This window comes from Eurosta solidaginis, chromosome 1 (genome assembly GCF_040869045.1).
Source record: "Eurosta solidaginis isolate ZX-2024a chromosome 1, ASM4086904v1, whole genome shotgun sequence".
NCBI classification, from domain to species: Eukaryota; Metazoa; Arthropoda; class Insecta; order Diptera; family Tephritidae; genus Eurosta; species Eurosta solidaginis.
In genome coordinates, this window is record NC_090319.1 from 349907179 (window position 1) to 349928534 (window position 21356).

A 21356-nucleotide genomic window follows, 5' to 3' on the forward strand; every position below is an offset into this window, starting at 1 on the left:
CTGCTCTATTACGCCGAATAAAACCAAGCATTGCATACGATTTGGCTTTGATAAAGTTTACATGGCTGTTGAAAGAAAATTTGGTATCATAAACCACACCCAGGTCCTTGATTTTATCAACAGTCTGCAGTGGTTTGTTATCAATGGTATATGAACTATTAAACTTAAAGCGCAATTTAGGGTAGGTTACGTGAAAGCATTTATTAATATTTAAAGAAAGGTGCGATCTAACGCACCAGGAATAGAGATTATTAATTTCACACTGAAGTTCGAACATATTACGCGAAGACTTTATAATGGAGAAAACTTTAAGATCATCAGCGTACAAGAGAAACCTAGCATACGAAAAACAAGTGCTGATGTCGTTGACGAACAGGACAAAGAGCAAGGGTCCAAGAATACTGCCTTGCGGAACGCCGGAAGTTGCAAGGTATGGATCGGATGATACACCATCAATGCAGACAATACACCATCGGGATTCAAGGGGTTGTGTAGCGCAATATATAGCTTCTCCAACCCGATTGTCCACCTCACCTTCGAGCGGCGAATCCCGTTTCACTAACAGACGAGGCTCTGTCGACCCCAAGCTCCTCATGGAACTTGGGGGTGGGGAGGGAGGGATGGCCTGAAGGTTCAGTGTGGCCATATAAATCGTTCCCGAGATGGTCGGGCCAGCACCTTAATGGTGCTGTGTTACCGGAGCGTATCGGATCTGTATCCGACAAAGGACCATCACATCGATAACACTCCCCAAAGCCTTCGGGGAGTAACCTAGTCGCTACAACAACAACAACAACAACAATACACCATCTGTTAATTAAATAAGATTTTAGCCACTGCAGAAAATTTGAGTGAAAACCAAGACAGGAAAGTTTATGAATAAGGATCTCATGTGATACCTTATCGAAGGCTTTGGAGAAGTCAGTATAAATACAATCCACCTGGTATCCAGATGCAAAAGCAGATATACAATACTGACTAAACTCCACTAGATTGGTGACCGTCGAACCTCCCGCAACAAAACCATGCTGCTTGGCACAAATTAGGCTCTTCACTGAAAAGTATAACTTGTCTTTTACAACACATTCAAATAACTTCGAAACAGTAGTGAGCTTTGATATAGGTCTGTAGTTACAGACATCATTCTTATTTCCAGATTTGTAGATAGGAGTTATCGATGCAAGTTTCCAAGAATCAATAAACTCCCCGCACTGAAGTGAAATATTAAACAGGATCTCAAGAGGCAAAACTAAGGCCGGACAATCTTTAATCAAGGCACTTGAGAGACCATCAGAATCTGTCTTGACCGATTGCTTTAAATTAGTAATACCACTTGAGATATCGTCACATGAAATCGACATTGAACCGAAATCCAGAGCAGAATTTAAATCAGATGCAAAGTCGAAAGAAGGGGCATCATCATAGGATGCCAAATTAGCACTAAAATAGTCCGCAAACAGGTTCACTACCGCATTAGGATTTGTAGCTACATTATATTGGTAAAAAACAGAAGCAGGAACCGAGGAGCAGGTCCTTTTAGATTTAATAAAACTCCAAAATGTTTTTGGATTGGACTTAATATTTGTCTCAAAGCTAAGAATATAGTTTTTGTAAAGAAACTTATCCAAGCAGTTAAACTCCTTTAGATACTGCTGATACTTCTCGTAAAAGAACAGATTCTTGGTCTGACTAAACTTTTTGTAGTATTTGTTTCACAAATTGTTAAATTTTTTTAAACCCTTAGTATACCAAGGTAACTTATACGGTTTTTTCTTAAAGACTAGAACATGCCTTAAACATAGGTCAAAAAGCGTTGATCTAAATATCTCATAGCAAATGCTAACATCTAAGGAGGAAAAAAGATCAACCCAGTTAATTTCCGAGAAAACATGGTTAAGTATAGACATGTCGCACCGTGCAAAATTAAAAGCGATATCATCATTTACAGAGGGTACACAAAACACATAAAACTCAAGTTTAAGAACAATAGTGGTGTGATGCATATCCGACGGAGCAAATGGTGCATGGCATTCGGAAATGTTAAAATTAATATTATCACTGAGGAATATAAGATCTAATATTCTGTCAAGCCTGTTGTGAAGTTATTGATTTGCAGCAAGTTTAAGCTTAGCATGTTATCTATAAAATAAGTCTCATAGGACTTCGATATATTATTTGGCATGAGGCCCGAACCACAGAAACCCTGGGACCAAGTGACATCACTTAGATTAAAGTCACCTAAAATATATACATGATTATCACCAAGCTTATTAAGAATTACAGATGAAATATTGTCAGCATGAGCTTTATAAAGATCTTCAGAACTGTTCGGCGGAATATAAGATGCCATCAAAAATAGAGAGCCGGAGTACGTACAGCCACTAACTTTAACACAGAGTTGGTCAAGTAGCGAATCGTTGTTATCCAGCTGAATTAGGGAAGCATTATACTTGCGTTGAGCTGCAATAAGTACACCTCCACCTCGAGAACGCCCAGTTTTTTTCCGCATCCCTGTCTTTACGGAAAACGACAAACAAATTGGGATCGAAGAATTCGCCATCAAAAAAATCTGGAGTCAGCCAAGTTTCAACAATGACAAAAATATCGTACTCTAACTGCGAACTCAGCGACTTAACATCATCCGCTTTTGTTCTGATGCCAGAATCATTTTGAAAATAGATATTTAGTTGCTTGTTGACAAGATTAGTATTGCCATTGGCAACTAAGGGCAATTCGTTTGCCTTACCTCTTTGGGAAAAAAACGAAATGACCGAACGTTCACCCCAGCAGGCCACAAATCTGGTGATAAAACGGCATCATATAGTGTTTCTGTAACACCAAGCTTAAAGTTGACTTTTGTTAATGAGTCAAGCGGAGTGTCATTTTTTATAAGCCTTTTGCAGGCAAAGTTAGACTTATCAGCCTTCAGATGTCTTACCAGATAACTAATGATATCGTTAGAGGAAACTGATGGCTGAAATGATGATAAGTGCAGCCAACTCATACTAACTACACCCAATTCTGTACTTATATTTGATCCAACAAAATTTGGCTTACGGCGGTTTAAATTTTCGTTACATTTACTTTGTACAGAAGGAGTTGTAGTTACAGACTTCACAGTAGTAGAAGATTCAGATGCTATAGTTGATGCCAAACTCGAAGACGAATTTGAAATTGAAGTCGAACACGAAGCAGCAGTATTCAACTTTCAATAAAAATATTCCTTGAACTTTTTTAAATATCCCATATTTTGATATATTCATAAAATTAATCAAAATGTGCTTCGTATTGATGGCATAATCTCGGCGGGTAAACTTTTTCTGATTGAACTTAATAGTGCAGGCCGGAAATATATATAAACTTTTAATGTGCCGGAACTGATACTGAATTTGACAGTTGTATAGCAGCAACGCCATTAACTTCCAGACACAAAAATATAAAATATAGTCGCATTGCAGTGTGAGGCGTGCGTAAGAAGACACTTTCCACAAAAGTCTTGTAATTCCTAAAACTCATCAAGTTGTTTTGTGCTGTGTGAGTAAAATTTAAAAATCGATATCCCAAACGAAAAGTAACTCTTTCAAAATTTTTACATACAATTTCTTAGTAAAAATTTTTAGGGGTCTCTTTTTGTTTGGCATGTCACAAACTCTCATTATCTATCGGTATGCTTGCACGCATAACTTGAACATAAAACAGTAGAAAGAATGTAAAACAAATTAGTCTCATGCTTTGAGATGCACGTGAATTTGCAACAACTTTTTTTAAGCTCAAATAGTGACAAAATTCTATCACGAAAAGTGTTTGATAACCGATCGAAATGTCTAGATTTGGCCGCTTGTTTCATCAATAATTAATGAAAATTGCTTTGCTTCAAGATCCAACACTTTTCTCAACTATCTGCTAGGTGAATTGCCGTTGTTCTGCTACATTTTAATGACAGCAATTTTTTTGTAAGAAATCCATTGAGGTTAATTAAAAATTATATAAGTTAATGAAGGTGTGGAAAATTCTGTGAGCAGTGTTGATCATGTTTTCCTCAATGAAAAAAAAAAAAAACAAAAGTACCAAAATCTTGATTACAGCCTAAAAGGAACCGAAATTGAGAAAAGGGACCACCAGACCAAATGGGATTGGTACAAATGGACCAAAGTGGCAACCGTGTTGGTAACACCTTTCCCCTACATACAGTTAATGTTACTCATATGCCCCGGCACACATTTGGCTACTGAACCAAAATAATTAAAAAGAGATGTATAAGGATATAATTTTAAAATTTTCTCTAGATAACAATGATTAAAATCACTGTGACTCGTATGCATTTTAGTTACTTCAACAATTTTCACGCATTTAAAACTGAAATTCTCTGTATGCGTTTTATTGTTCAAAATCTTCAGTGACAAATTTATTGATCCATCTTATGTGTTTTTCACTTATGTTGGCTTTCACCACTTCAAATTCATTTCACCTTACAATCGATTGTAAATTCCTGGTATTTCCGACAATGCTGATAGCAAATCTCTACTACAAAACACTTACAAATCCTGTCGATAGCAGTAAAATATTATTACGGAAAAACATGGAATTCACAGAAACAACAAATATGCTACTATAACTGCATATGTTACATATTGCATAGCGTTATACCTATACACCTACCCACACACACACACATATATATGTACATTTAGGGATGTAACGAATGTTAGATGACAATGTAACGCTAGGGAAACGATATAAATCGCAAAATGTATTCAATAAAGTGTGATTGAATTTGTCAGTTCTCTCCTAACGAACAGTACTATATTGTCAATAGCTTTAACCCATTTGAAAACAAAACTTTCCAATTTCAGAAACTTTTTGAATACATTAAAAAAAGTTTGTCTTTTCTTTAGCTTTTCCATTTTGTAGTGATATTAATTGTGATAATAAGTACTGAGTGGGTGGTCCCTCGGCCTGAAGCACACCATAATTCGAAGTTTTAAGTTGTTTGTTTTTATATCTAAGTGTAATTCAAATGTGGTTAAATGTAAAAGTCCACACCGAAATAAATCATTTTGATATGAAATTCCTCTCTACGCACATAATATGATGATCATTATTTTGATAGCACTGATAGCAGGTGTAGAACCTTATCCGTACAAAATCAGTAAAATCTTTTGTAACATTACTACGGAGAACGCATTTATAAGATCCAAATTGTATCGTCTAATAATAGAAGATCGTGGACTACCTAGAAATGTGAATATTAACCTTGGACAACTTCGACCATATGACGAGTACTTAAATTGTATAACTCGTACCGCTAAAACCAACCCGTTTATTGTTGAAACTTGTTGAAGCTGCTATTTTTCTTAGACTTTGATTAGTGGATGTGCCCATTGGTTAAGGGTGAGTACTTCAATGACCATGTGCGCCACCTACACTTATTTTAGTATTCTGTCTGTATTTAGCAAAAGTAAATTAGTTTAGTTATCAATATTTAACGATAATGACGAACTTAAAACAATAAAAGGCTGGACAGATTGACATTGATATTGTCAATGCAATAGATGTCACGTTGAAAATCATTCTGTTTTTCGGATAAAACGTTAAGGATTAAGAAAGAGACCGCGGACTCGAATCTCATCTCCCATAAAGAAGACCGACGATTACGAATTCTTGGTTCTAAAATTTTTAAAAACAAATAACCGAAATAAAAGCATTAAGTTTTATTAACAAGATAGATAACTTTAAACGACATCTCAGGTATTCATTGAAACAGAATTAAAAATCACAAAAATTGCACTCTTTATTTTGCTTGTCATTTCACGAGTAAACACTTTTGTACCTTCAAATCTCTTCTATTAAAATTAAGGGCTTCATTCTGTATTGCGAACGATAGCTCAGACGAACGATTCGCCTTAAAACGATTTCGTCTAGCAATGGTATTCTTTATCGTTTTAGTTCGGCTTTTACGCTTCTTACTTTATGTCGAACAGGAAGACAGAAGCAATTGTCAAATGACATGATACCATCGTTTAATATAGTGCAAATAAACTAGCGATTCGTCTGTGTGGCGAAACAAACGTTCGTCTCGTAAGAGAAAGTGGCTCTAAGCTTTTTTAAACTAATTCACTTTGTTTTGTTGATTTTCCGGCAGATGTATAACTGCAATGACTTTCCAAATGTAAAATAACACTGATGATGGCGCATGACCGTAACTGCTTTGTCTCCAAACGAAAATTTGACAAGGGATGACAGTGAATCGTTCCAATATACATCATATTCAAACTAGTTGATCATGAAAGGAAGGAAGGAAAAAAATGTATCTTTTAAGTTTCGCAGAGTTTTGTTTTTGACAACATTAATTCACTTGAATTTTTAATTAACAGCCTCACTCTGTTTGGCGAACTAGACGCTCAACGAACTATAAATACGTTGGTCAAATTTGCTTTCGTCCTTTACTTCTGACTCTTCGTTTGCACTTACACAGCAGCTGTTCATGATAGAGAATGCAGCGATAACGTAAGAGTCAGCTGTTATCTTTTTAGTTATCGTTTTGCCTGTCGTAGTGCGTAAACGGAAATCGTAGATACCCATATCGATAAATAAAAATAACTTAACAATTTTTTAAGTTCTATTATTTTGAATCCCACTGTAGGCATAACTTACCTTGACTTATACTATCAAATTCCAAGTTTACGCTTAATCCAATTATATAACTTATAAGCGAAGCATGTCCTAAGGCCCATATTTGTTCTCTTAAAGCCTCAAATGAATTTGGCAGACTAAACATCATTTCTACAATAACAGAAGTTACTTTATCTCTTGCTTTTTTAATTTCATTTTTAAATCGCTTGTGATTACATCAGCAAAGTTAATTCAAGGGAATAAAATTGTAACATGTAAACAGCAGTTAACGTTATATCTACGGGACGAAAATCTAACGACTCGGTTTACAAAATTTCACGTAGAAAATTCGAAAGCATACGCTCAATTCGAATACGTATGCGAATATTCGCAACATCCCTAATTTATATACTAGATCTCACCTAGTTGGCGCTAAACAATGCATAATCGTCATTGATTACTTTGAAAGTCATTGGTTATCGATTGTGTGATTGTTTCCTGTGCATTTTTAACATTGCCAACATTGTCATGGCCTTTGTATATCAATTGTTATTTGGTGTTTGTGGGTGGCACACATGCTAACTGGGGCAATGACCACTTCCGAAGGTATGGGCATATGTACAGACGGGCTTGAGTCACATGTAAAATTATATTTGTATGTAAACAACAACAGACATACGTACGTTCATGTTAACCTTTCATGTATAATATTTTAATAGCCTACAATATAATACAATTATTTTTTGTTTTAAGGTACTTTGAAATTCAGTTTTATTAAAAAAAAATTTAGTAAAAGTAATAATTTTTAAACAAGGCAAGATGCTTAAAAATATGTCAAAGATCCTCTTTCAATTTCCTAAGCAAGCGTCAATAACAAATAGTTTTCATATGGTCAAGTTCCTAAAATTGCATATAATGTAAAAGAACTCACTCACAAATGTACCTAAGTAATTACCCTACCCAAGTACACAATGAAGCCAAACGCTTAGAAGTAATCTTACGGCTATATTTCTTAAAACTAGGTCTGGGAGTTCACAAAGTTTTTTCGTAAACTTTGACCAATATTGTTTACTTCTCCAGCATATGCGAAAAGTTTTGTGTGCCAGCGCGTCGAAAACAACGTTGCAGCTTTGTACCACTTCCTGTTGACCTTCGCATTATTTTAACTAAATCTTAAGTGAAACGCATATATTATCTTGCGAAAGTTCTGAAATTCGAGTGTTTGCTTTTGTGACTCAATCAGGCAAGAATGGGTTTACGGATTTTGAAAACGTGGGAGGGGTTCCATGCAACAGGGGATAAGTTAACTTTATTTATATTTAATCATTATAACTTTAAGTTTATAGCCATTGTTCAATGATATTAAGTCTATGCGCGATATAAATTCAATAAATAACTACTTCTAACAAATTCGAAAAATTGAGCATCGCCAAAGGGAAAGTTTCATGATTATTCCGGGATAATATTTTAATATTTTTGGAAGGTTTTCACGATCACGGGTTTGTTAGAGTATAACTTTTGATTTAGAACTATTTAGATATCATTTCGGTAGGTAGGTTGAACTGGCCGGTCCATGAGGACCTCACATAGACTGATTGAGTCCGTAGTGTTACCAGAAGTTTGTTTTAACGACCAAACTGAAAACCCCTATCAAAAACCAGGACCTATGTTATAAAATAACTCCGTCCTCTTGGCAAATACTAGAAGCTTCCAGGACTTGAGCCACTTGCTGCTTCTAGATCTGACAGCTGTATCACTCCTAATAGCTGGAGTCTTAGCCTGGCAAGTGCAGGGCACGAGCACAGAACGTGCTCGATCGTTTCCTCCTCCAACCCGCACTTCCTACACCTGCTATCACTGACCAAGCCTAATTTAAAGGCATGTGACGCCAGAAGGCAGTGTCCAGTCAGAATACCCGTCATGAGTCTACAGTCCTCTCTTTTTAATGATAGAAGCAACTGTGTTAGTCTAAGGTTGTAAGACCTACACATAATCTTCGCCACTTTACAGCCCCGCGCTTGAACCCACGCCTTTTCTGCTTGGTCGATCATGTGCACCTCTCGCATTCGCTTAATCTCGCCCAATCTAATTGGGACGTCTACGGAGCAAGCTTCAAGGGATGCGCCCTTTTTAGCTAATTCGTCCGCTTTTTCATTCCCATCTATTCCCATATGCCCTGGGACCCAATATAGATGTATGCTTCTCCCTGTCCCGATTCTCTCCAGAGACTGCTTACACTCTAACACGCATTTAGATGCTGTGCTATGCGAGATTACTGCCTTAATTGCTGCTTGACTGTCAATATAAAAGTTAACACGGTTGCAGCTTATGCTATTCTCTTCCAGGGTTTCTACTGCTTTGGTTACGGCTAATATTTCCGCTTGGAAAACGCTACAGTAATCCGGCAGCCTGTAGGATCTGCTTAATTCCGGATCAGCGCAGTATACCGCAGACCCTACTCCTTCCACTATTTTGGAACCATCGGTGTACACATGTATCGCCTCGTCCGCCATTTGCGCACCCTTGCGCCAACCGTCCACCTCTATTGTGGCCTTAAGATCTCCCTCAAAGTGCAGGTAGGGAATCATGTAGTCTGTTTGTCTTGTGACTGAGGACGCTATACTACTATGGCCATATGGTCGGCGCTCAAGCTGCCCCGAAGCATCGAGCCTGGTTGCGGTCGTTAACGCTTTGTTCTTTGCTACCAGGTCTACAGGTGGAATGTGCAGAATGGCATACAGTGCAGCCGTCGGGGTTGTTTTCAGGGCTCCCGTAATGCAAAGCATCGATAGTCTGCATACCCCCTCTAATTTTTTGAGGTATGTTGTTTTTTGTGTGGCTTTCCACCAAACAAGAACTCCATAGTATAGAATAGGGCTTACAATCGCTGTAAAAACCCAATGAGAAAGAGAGGGCGATAGGCCCCACGTACACCCCAGCATTCTTTTACATGCATAGAGTGCCGTTGAGGCCTTCTTGACCCTCTCCTCCAAGTTGAGCTTCCATGACAGCTTACTGTCTAGGATGATTCCTAGATATTTTGTGCAAGGTTTCTCTTGTAAGGTCACCGCTCCTAACTTAGGCCTGGTCCAATTTGGGACCTTGTACCTCTTAGTAAACAAGACCATATCCGTCTTCTCCGCATTGACTTTCAGCCCGACATTAGATGCCCAGGTATGAATATCCCGAAGCGCCCGATCCATCAAAGAACTAATCGTTGGAAGGCATTTTCCACTTATGACAATTGCAACGTCATCTGCGTAAGCCGTAAGTTTTACGGGTCCCTCATCGAATTGCCTGAGCAGTTGGTTGATGACCAGTGTCCACAGAAGAGGTGATAGCACCCCTCCCTGCGGCGTGCCCCTGTCCACTGATTTCGTGGCCTCGTACAATCCCCATTGTAATCTTTCTGCAATTTAACATGCAGCCGATCCATCTGATTAAGGCAGGATGTACTTTAATGTAATTAAGACCATCCATAATCGCCCATTTTGCAACATTATTGAAAGCCCCGGCAATGTCCAACAAGACTCCTAGAGCATACTCCTTATATTACAGGGATTTCTCTATGCTTATTACCACCCTATGCAATGCGGTGTCTACCGACTTGCCTTTGGTGTACGCATGCTGTGTTGTGGAGAGCAGCTTTTCATCCACGTTGGACTTTATGTACACATCTATCAGCCTCTCAAAGGTTTTGAGCAGAAATGATGTTAAGCTAATGGGTCTATAGTCTTTGGGATACACGTGACCGATCTTCCCCGCCTTTGGTAGAAAAGCTACACGAGCAGTTCTCCAAGAGTGCGGTACATGATTCAGTCTTATGCACCCATCGAATATTATTTTAAGCCATTCCACGACCGCCCTACTTGAGACTTGTAGCATGGCCGGGAATATACCATCTGGGCCCGGCGATTTAAACTTAGAAAACGTCTTCACTGCCCACTCGATCTTGGTATCGGTCACCAAGCCCGGCACCACTAGCTCCGTGATCGAAGTGTGAGTGATGTCTGCTGGTTCTTCTAAACCGTCTCCCGATGGGAAATGTGTATCGAGAAGCACCTCAAGGGATTCCTCACTATCACGTGACCATTCCCCGTTCTCTTTCTTTATTAGTCCCTGGACTATGTTTCCTTTTGCTAGGACTTTTTTCAACCGTGCTGTTTCACTGGAGCACTCTATGTCCGTACAGAAACTTCTCCATGAGTTTCTCTTCGCCCTGGTAATTTCACGCTTGTAGATCCTCAGTAGATCCCTGTACTCGTCCCGACACGCTTCGCTTTCCGCGGTCTTTGCGAGTTTAAACATTTCTTTTACCTGTCTTCTTAGAAGACTCAGCTCATTGCTCCACCATGGCGGCTTTGCTTTTCCTCTGAATCTTCTTAGAGGGCAAGCTTTGTTATACGCAGTCATAAGCGTCCTTGTTAGGAATTCATTCGACTCCTCCAGTTCCTCTACATTAGCAACCTCTTTGGGTTGTCCCAGTTTCGTTTCTACATGTTTCTGGAATTTAGTCCAATTCGTTGCCCTAGGGTTTCTAAAGGTTCCTCCCTTCTCTACCCTCTTTAGTGGGATGCTGAAGCTTATATACGCATGGTCGGAGAAGGATGGTCTATCGAGAACCATCCAATCATACCTTGATATATCACGCTCGGAGCTCAATGTAATATCCAGAACATTGCTGGATGTTGGACCAATGTATGTAGGAACATTTCCCCTGTTGGCTATCTGCAAATTGGTTTGCAGGATGTAACAAAATAGAGAGTCGCCTCTCTCGTTCGTATCTGCTCCTCCCCACGCATTGTGGTGCGCATTTGCATCCGCGCCTATGACCAACCGCCCTTTGCGCCCTTCCTCCTGTACTAGCCTTTTGCACTCCATCGGTGGAACCTCCGCAGCATGGGCCATGTAGCAGGACGCCAGGATAAATGCCTGCTTATTCTTTTGCTCAACGGCCACCGCTACGAGATCCTCGGTGGTGTAATTAGGCAGCATATATGAATGCAGCTGTTTCCTTACCATTACTACAGCTCGCACCCGTCCTTCCGTTTGTGCGTAGTAAACGCCAAACCCGCGCGCGCTAAGTCCAGAAACCTTTCCTCCCGATGAGAGCCACGGCTCCTGGATCAGCGCCACGTCAAACGAACCCTCCTCAAGGGTTAGGAGGAGTTCGCTCGACGCCACTTTACTGTGTTGGAGGTTTATCTGTATGACTCGCAGCACCATTGGGCTGTTTGTCCCCCTCCAGCACCTTCGTCTTGACGTCGTCGTCCTCCTCTTGCCCTTTTGGTTTAGAGTATTCGAGGCCCCCTTCAGCCCCTCGTGAATGTTGTGCCGTGTGTTCCTCTGTGCGAGTCACAGCACCATTTAGCGGTTGGTCCTCTTCTAGCACGTTCGTGGTGACGTCGGGGACCTCCACCTGTCTTTTTTCCCTTAGGCTTCTGAGGTCCTTTTCGACTTCGCCCACTTCCAGCGTGTTAGGATTTTTATCCTCGGGACTTCTTTTCCTGAGTCGCATGTAAATTTTGCCAGTGCCAAAGGACATTTTGCCAAGCTGCGTGTACAAAATATCCTCCGCCTGCTTGTTTATTTGGAAGATGTAGAACTGACCATCCTCGGTAGGCCGAGATACAGTAAGTACCTTCCAATCCTGTGTCGGTATGTTCGGATTCTGATTCTGCAGAAGTCGCAGTGTATCCTCCGACTTCATCACGCATGGTATCCATACCTTAACTTTTGGTACCGTGGGGATTTGCGCTTTATCCACCACCTCAAACCGCGCGTTCGTGCCTTGCCTTTGGAGGTTTGGAACGACTTCCTCCAGCCACCGCAAGCTCGCGATGTTGTCGCACGCTATCATCTTCACACCATTATACCATCCCCCCGAATCAAAGGTTGGAAGGGGCTTACTTGGTTGTTCCCGCATCATCTTAACCATTAAGCTAATAAGCTCCCTTTCCACAGATCTCCACCTTTCAGTAGTCATTTGTCCGAACGGACTGCTACGATCAACCAGCGCCACAGTCAGTGACTGCTTTGCCACATCACTCATCTTCTCGGGAAAAGCAGGAGTCTTAGTGTTATCTCCCTTTGGAACCTCCGAGAACACCGAAGTCTTCGCGTTAACTCCCTTTAGCGCCTCCGAGAAAGCCGGAGTCTTAGCGTTATCTCCCTTTGGCTTATCTCCTACTTCCGTAGTTGGAACTTCCCTCTGACTGGCAGCTTTCGAGGTAGTTGCTACCTCGCTATTGGAACCCATCTGTCTTACAGCTTTGGGCCTACTTGTCTTGTCTATGCGACTGCCCTGCCTCGCGGCTCTAGGACTGGGTCCTTTCTGCCTCTTGAAAGCCGGCTTGTCGCCTTCTGCCGAACGTTGCCTCTTCATTCTGCCATTCGACGCTTCTTCCTCCTCGTACCGGTTGCAGAACCGAGGGACTTCTGGATAATTTTAGAATAGTTTCGGCCTAACTTGTGGACTATAACGTAATAACTTCGAGATAAATTGTAAACTATCTTTTACCTTATATTTATTTTCTAGTGCTGTATAACACATGCTTAGTAATACTATTAAAGATCTTTTATTAATTCATTTATTGATACATATTAGAGAAGAATTACCAAATTTCCACACCAACATGTTTCTTAATTGCACACTCGTCAGCTAGCTTTTCGCGAGCTAAGTGTTGAAATCGAAAACTCAAACGCCGATAGTTCATACTGATGTTAAGGCAGACGCCTCTATCAACTCAGCTATATGAATGCCACGCTGCAAGCTTTGTAAATTCTCTTTTACCTTTTATGTTGCTATTCACTTCATAGACATTTTCGTATATATGTATATTCTATGTATTTATCCAAAGAGTGTGGAATATTTACAGGCGCGTTCAACAGAACTTAATGCCATTGAATTTTTATTTATTTTGGTTTTCTCCTACAACTGAAATTCCCTTTCTATTTCAGCTAAACTTAGTGGTGTTGGTATTTTGAACTTTTTCTGAAATCGCTTATTTTCCATTGCAGTCACTAGTTATATTTATATTGGCTTCTTTGAAAAACGTTTTTATTGTGCTTATTTCATTGGTATGATAATGCTTTCAAATAGAAATACTTTACAATACTTACTTTGCACTCTCTTAATTGTAAACTTCAATTACAGGGACTGAAGAAGCACCAGTACGATCTGTAGTACATCGTGTGGGACATCAATTGCAAAAATGCCTTAACGAGAAGGGATTATGTTTGCTCGTAAATCATGGCATTTCCGATGAAAAGGTATGTCTTTTGAATTCTACCTTTAAAAAACAAAATACCACCCACTCGCTTATTTCATGTTTTAGTTAAAAACCGCTTGGGACCATCTGGATGATTTTGTTGATTTACCCAGCGACGTGAAGGAGCATTATCTACGCAGCGGTGAAGACAATCATGGTTACATACGCCCAGGCATGGAACGTTTCAATGGTAAAATACCAGAACTCCGTCATGCATTTAACATTTGCACATTGAATGCTAAAAATCTACCCGAAGAACCATTACCTGGATTTGCGGAACACATTTCATCCTTGGCACAAGATTTTAAAGCACTTGCGCGTTTCGTACTTCAAGCACTTGCCGTATCGCTGGATATACCACAATCTTTTTTTCTTGAGAAACACTCACATATGTTGTCTGGCGAACATGATAACGAGTCTACACTACGTCTACTCTACTATCCACCTATCATAGAGGATACTACGGAAAAGAATGATTTCATAAAAGGAAGTTGTAGTTATAGTTATCAACGCTGTTTATCAGATAAACCAGACTTCCGCCCCGAAACAAATCCTCGTGATGAAGTTAATGAGTTGGATGGAAAAACTGAGAATGATCTCATCGCAGAACGACACTTACCCAACGGTGAAATAATACGTTGTGGTGCTCATACAGATTATGGCACATTTACATTGTTAGCGCAGGATTCAGAAGGAGGATTGGAAGTTAAATTACCTGGTAGTGAAAAATGGCAACGTGTTGGTCATTTACCTGGCGCCATATTGATAAATTGTGGTGAAATTCTCTCAATATGGACAAACCAACGTTATCAAGCTTTGGTGAGTTATGTAAATTAGTACACAATACAGTTTTATCAAGGAAAATGGTGTCATTGCTACTACCCTGTTTTGAAATTATATCTAGAAAAACACTTCTTTTTCACCAGTGGTAAGAACTCCGAGACGTGAAAACAAATCATACGAAAAAATTAAAAATGATATCAAAATCATGTACACTTCTGAGCGAGCCTGATGCCTACAGATCTGTATAAACTAATAAAAACTAATTGCACTATTTACCCATACAGGCGCTATTAAAAACTAAAAATTCCTTTCGCGCTAATTTGGAAGTCAAGGGGTTGTGTAGCGCAATCCTTTCAAGAGGTGGCCAGCGCAGTCTATAGCTTCTCAAACCCAATTGTGAGCCTAAGCTGCCCGCTTCAAATACTATTTTTTTGCAGGACAGGCCTTGCCGACCTCAAGCTCCTCACGAAAGAAGGGGGTTGGATGATCTAGAAGGTTCTACGTGGTCATATCAAATAGTTCCCTCGATCGTCACGCTACTTAATGCTGCTAATTTTCGGGACGTAGCTGTTAAATATCCAAATATGAACAATAATGTAAAGAAGGGAAGTCTCAGCAAGTTTTTTGTCCTTCCTGAAAATTATGATTTTTAAGTTAATCGCTCTTTTCATCTAGGGGTGCGCTGTGTGCCCAAGGAAGTGGCGATCACTTTCGCTTGCCGGTATACACAGCCGTTTTTCTCTGATGTTGTATGAAAAACCAATTTTCTCTCAACAACACGTCGGTCTACGCCTCTCATGTATCTTTCTATATACCAATTACCTTTTTGCCTTAGGAGAAGTGATTTGATTGCATGTTTAGCAGCACCATAGGAAGTTATCTAAACTCATCTTACAAGAGCGGGCTGATTTCATCTCATAATTTTTAATACAACAGCAGTTCATGTGATTTCCAGAGGTATAATTTTGCTTTACCGTTGGCCACTGATTCCAATGGGATTTGGTGAAAATAATTAAACTATTTGCCTCAATATTTGTGGATAAGGACATTACTTGTTTTTATACAACTCGAAGAGGACCTTTTTAACCTTGGATAGCCCCGTGCTATTACTGTATATTATTTGGCATAGCCGTAAAAGCTTTTCGGAGCCTTCAGGTTCAGACAGCTAAACAAAATGGCTAAGTTTTGCATATAAATATAAAGTGATATAAAGTGTGCAGCGGTTTTGTGGCTAAGCTGACCAAAAACAGCTAAACGTGTGAGTGATATGTGAATAGTGAGTGTTTGATGATTTGCGGCAGGGGGTATATTCGCTGGATGTGAATGACATCCGAGTCGCCCCGGGTAGTAACTGTGGCCTTAGACCAGCACGAAGCGGGCTGCGATGAACAGATATTTTCCCCTGTATATATTTTGGTTACAACATCCATTCAGGATTGGTTGTACAGCTGAAGGGCCATAATGTAATGGCCGAATAATTATAGGACTGTAAATTTGGACATGGATTCAGCAACGCAAATACTCTCAACTTGTAGTACTAGGTCAACTATCGTAAAACGGTTGGCTTTGCTGTGTCGTATATTTGGTTCGTCCCACTTCGCTATTTCATCTCCGAAAGATGTTCTGAGTTAACAATGCCACCTGAAAGAAAACATAAGGTTAGTAGTGTGATAGAAGGCATATCTGCAATTCTGAGGAGAGCAAACCCTTCTAGAGAGGTACCAGCGTTAGAGTGTCGTTAGAGAAATTAGAGCATATAATACCACGCATTATTCTCTTCTTGACTTGCAGTTCCTCTGAGCATGTTGTTGTTGTATTAACGACAAATACACTCGCCGAAGGTTGTGGGGGGTGTTATCGACGTTGGTGGTCCTTTGCCGGATAATAAGTAAGAATGAGATACACTATCTGACTAGTTTGGCAGTTTCAAAACGAATGACTTCTTTCGAAAAAAAAAACCTTTAAAATCAACCCAATAAACCGAGTTGTTTAATTACAAACGTTTACGGAAGTCGAAATTCTGAGATAAGATTTTTGAGCAAGGAATTCTGCTCAGAAATAGATATTACAACATATGTATAATAGGTCGCGTTTGACCCGAATACCAAAAACTGGGTAAATTTTGAAACGTAGAATTTATGAAGGTTTATAGTAAATACTTTATGATAGATTATATAAACATTGTACAGAAGCGACATCTACTATTGAAAGCTCCGGTTTAACAAACAATTAACACAGGAAACAAAACACATTATCTGACTTACGAGTGGAATCAGGCTCTATCTTATCAAGAAATATTATTACCCTCACTTGCTTAATTTCATATCTGGCTCCGAATCATTAGAACGGGATATGAGCAAGAAAAGAAAATCATATCAGCTTTCATTAGCGGCTGTGGAAGACCTAGCATTCATATCGCATGCGATTTCTTCGAAAACGTTCTTGTACGTTTTATGAGTTGGTAAGGCAACTATTTTGAGGTTAAGCTATCAGTTGACATATTCAATGAATGTGGAAATGTTTAACTTGCGCCTAATCTGAAATAAAAGCTACGCTTAAAACCTAAGCTTAAACTATAAATAAATGTATGGCGTCATAACTTAAGAAGAGATTTTAGGCCGAGCTTATTTTCCAAATCATGTCCTACTCCTTTTAAATATTTCCTACAAATTGGCAGGACTGGATCTATATGTTTTATGCCGACTCTGAACGGCATCTGCAAGACAGGAGAGTTTTCATTAAGAAGCTTTTCATGGCAGAAATACACTCGAAGTGTTTGCCAAATAACTGCGGAGGGGCGACTCCACTTAGAAAACCTTCTAACTGAAAAAACTTGTTTCTCAAATTTTGATGTTGCTTTGCGCGTGGCGTGAACCCAGGGTCTTCGGTGTGGTAGGCGGAGCACGCTTAAACTAAGTTTGCTTAAACTTTAGTAAAATTTAAACAGTAGTTAGTTTTGCAGTCAGAGTTTAAAGTCGCCTTTAGGGTAGGCATTTTTGTACGGCAACAGTGGTTTTAATAAAGTAGAACAGTTGTAGATACGCAACATTAGGTTTTTTTTTACATATTCGTTGCGATTGTAAATAGTAAATATTAAAGAATAAAACAAATGTGTATTTATTCATTCAAGCTTTTTGCAGTTAAAATGAGGAAGAAATTACATTAAACCTCTTATTTGAACAATCGGTTGTATGGGATATATAATATATACATGACCAACCTTGACACTTTTTTCAGATAACAATGTTTGCTTTATGTCAAAACATCCTATGAGATTTCAATCTTCTAGCTTTTAAAATAAGGAATAAATGACAAACCCCTTTTTTTTGAAAAATCGGTTGTATGGGTGATAGTTGCTATATATTTCTGATCCGGCCGATTCCGACAAACGATTAATCAGTCGCACAAATACATATACCATGCGCATCGAACTTCATCAAGATATCTCAAAAATTGAGGGCTAGTTGGTGTTCAAATACACCATTTCCAGTTGTCAATGAGAAAGCGCCAGATATAAATGCGAAAGCGTCATATGAAAGATATGAGAATAGTCACTTGTAAATGAGAAAACTGTAAATGAAATTTCGAAAGCGTCAAATGCAATTGAGAATAGTCAGTTGTAAATGAGAATAGTGAATTGTATATGCGAAAGCGTCATTTGAAAATGAGAATGGTCAATTGTAAATGCGAATAATCACTTGTAAATGAGAATAGTGAATTGTAAATGCGAATGCGTTGTTTGGAAATGAGATTAGGCAATTGAAAATGCGAAAGCGTCTCATGGAAATGCGAATAGTCACTTGAGAAATCGTCATTAGAAAATTAGAAAGCGTCAGATGTAATTTCGAAAACGTCAGTTGTAAATGGGAATAGTCAATTGTAAATGCGAAAGCGTCGTATTGTAAATGAGAAAGCATGAAATGAAAATGCGAAAGCGAAATTTGTAATTGAGAATATGTAGTCAATTATAAATAAGAAAGTATCACTTGAAAATGCGAAAGCGTCATATGAAAATGAAAATAGTTTGCGTTCTTTTTAAGGATTTCATGAAAATGAAATGTTTCATTTAGTTTGCGCGAATCTCAAAATTATTAATCCTTTTAAGGAGAAAAGACAGGCTAATAAGTACACCGAAATGGTGAGGATCACGAGCTGAGTTGATTTAGCCATGTCTGTTTGTCAGTCCATCCGTCTGCCAGTCTACACCATTTCCAGTTGTAAATGAGAAAGCGTCATTTGGAAATGAGAATAGTGTCTTTAAAAGGAGAAAGCGAAAATGAGAAAGCGTAATTTTAAAATAAGATTTGTAAATTGTAAATGAGATTAGTCAGTTGTAAATTACATAGCGTCAAATGCATGCTAAAGTGTAATGTGGAGTTGAGAATAGTCAATTGTAATTGCGAAAGAGTCACTTCGATATGAGAATAGTCACTTGTAAATAAGAATAGTCAATTGTAAATGCGAAAGCGTAATTTTTAATTGGGAATACTTAGTTGTAATTAAATTCTTCTTTTTATTACAGGAACACCGCGTTGTGATACCAGAACAGCCTCATATACGCACTCGTGGTCGTCATTCTATTGCCTTCTTCTGCCATCCGGGTAAGTTGGGAGAATTTCTCTTTATAACGTTCCCATTAAAAAATATATTATTAAATTTGTTTTTTTTTTTTTTAAGATAATTTGACGATGATTTCGCCAAATGACCTACCCTGCAACGAAGCTGGCTTAGACATCGTAGACAAAAAACCACGAAAAAAATCTTTCAGGGCAGCAAAAGAGAAGTAAGTGCATGCTGAAGGTTTCTTTTCTAAACTTTATCGAATAATTAATTTTTTCTATTATCGCACAATGCTAATGCTATAATTTGCATGTGCTTCCTCCGTTATTCCTGTTAAATACCCTTTTTGCCTAACGCATAGTTTTTTTCTTTTCATTTTTTAAATCATTTCTAGGGTTTACAACGCATACCAGTTAATACAGAAGAGATTTCGTGAGACTTATGGCCACCAAACTTCGCACTGATTATTCACATACACAAAACAACAACAACAAAAAAAAAAACAATATTTAGCTACTAGTTCATAGATTCTTTAGTTAATAGCTACATATTTAGTTAGCTGAATAATTGTAGGTACTTATGCGAAGTACCAATTTTAATTAACATACACACAAACATATGTACATAAATTTGCCGTGGAGACAAGAGTTATATGCAATTGGTATACTGATATCATTACCCAGCGAAGTGAATCTACATACTCGCCGTAATTTACATAATTCATAGCTTCCGTTGGATGCATTAGCCATTGCCTGAGTGGAATTTCCGTTGAAGATATGGAAAATTTGTTAGCACCTTTTTGCTGCTCAATGATGTAGTACATTTATTTTTATGGTTTTCTACTAAGTTTAATTTATTTGATACATAATACGAAAAATAATTTATTACTTACCTACATATATGCATATGCGTATATGTGACCCGGCCTATGAAAAGGTGGCTTATGACTAAAAAAAATAAATTTCGAGAAACAGCTGTTAAAGATAAACAATGAATTTCTTCAGTTTCTTAGTAGTTTTTCTTTTGCATTATGAACAGTCATAAAAAGGCAACCAAAAAAGGCAAAAGAGCATAAATGAGATAAGTTCGTGTGTGTATATAAAGAGCGATGTTTTTTTCAATGCAAAGCACAAACCAGTTTCTGACCGAAAAAAATCGTGTGAGTGCTCAGATTTAAAAGCAATGCTGAACGAGTAAGACGTGTGTCGCTTGTGAATAATGTCTGTTGAAGAAAAATTTAGCGAGGTTTTTCAAACATATTTCCGTGAAAACGAAGAGAATGATGATGATTATTTCGATGATGTTGGTATCAATTACGAGGCTTGTTTCAAGCTGAAGGTCAAATGGAAGTGGATGAAAATATCATCTCCAGAACACTTCCAAGCAAGTTAGGACTTTCTAGTTTTCACCACCTGAAAGAGCGTCTCAAAAGCTATCGAAACCAGAAAAAAAGTGGAAACATTTTTTTTTAGGCATAAGCCACCTTTTCATAGGCCGGGTCACATATGTTTAACGATATGTTCATTATTAATTCTAACTGTATTATTGTACTGATCTTTGTTTGATCCCCTTTTAAAACATATCTATGTATCTTTGCAAATATTGGATACATAGCATTCATATACATAAGTATGTACATAAGTATTTTTACATTGTATTCCTTTATATAAACACATGTATCTTAATTAGCTAAGTAAGAAACTTTTGCTTGCGAGTAATAAGTGCCTACATATTTAGTTACATACTAAAGAAAATAAGTAATTTGTAAGTACCCTGCAGGGAAATCAATAAATAGTGACAAAAAGTCCTGCTAAAGAACTGGTAAAATGCCTTCGAAATATTTTCTTCTTAAGGGTTTTTTTAGGCCAAGCTTAACTTTTTATTGTATAATATTTCAGATCTTTCTGGTAGTTGAATTGAAAGCAGTAAATGTATTTTCCTCTCTTTCTTTCGTAGCGTTTCGACCATGTATTTGTGTGAACATGAATTTTATTTAATAACTAGCTTATGCCCGTGGGTTTTACTCCACGTTTCTATAAAAATATGCAGTCTACGCGTAACTGGCCATGGGTAAAACATGAGTTGGTAAGATTGACTGTTGTTGTATGATATAATCATATTTGTAACAGG

At 38.4% G+C, this 21356-nt stretch overlaps 1 protein-coding gene across 6 annotated transcripts in view; it reads left to right on the forward strand.

Moving 5' to 3' along the window:
• The window catches only part of LOC137238048 (uncharacterized), a 91421-nt gene extending 70368 nt beyond the window's left edge, over window positions 1–21053 (forward strand). For all 6 annotated transcript variants that reach the window (XM_067762600.1, XM_067762601.1, XM_067762605.1 and 3 more), the window contains exons 3-7: window positions 13769–13884; window positions 13950–14702; window positions 19189–19267; window positions 19344–19449; window positions 19621–21053. In XM_067762600.1, the coding sequence (XP_067618701.1) occupies window positions 13769–13884; window positions 13950–14702; window positions 19189–19267; window positions 19344–19449; window positions 19621–19690 (1124 nt within the window). In that variant the 3' untranslated portion in view covers window positions 19691–21053. The remainder of the gene's footprint in view (window positions 1–13768; window positions 13885–13949; window positions 14703–19188; window positions 19268–19343; window positions 19450–19620) is intronic.
• Window positions 21054–21356: the final 303 nt, after the last annotated feature.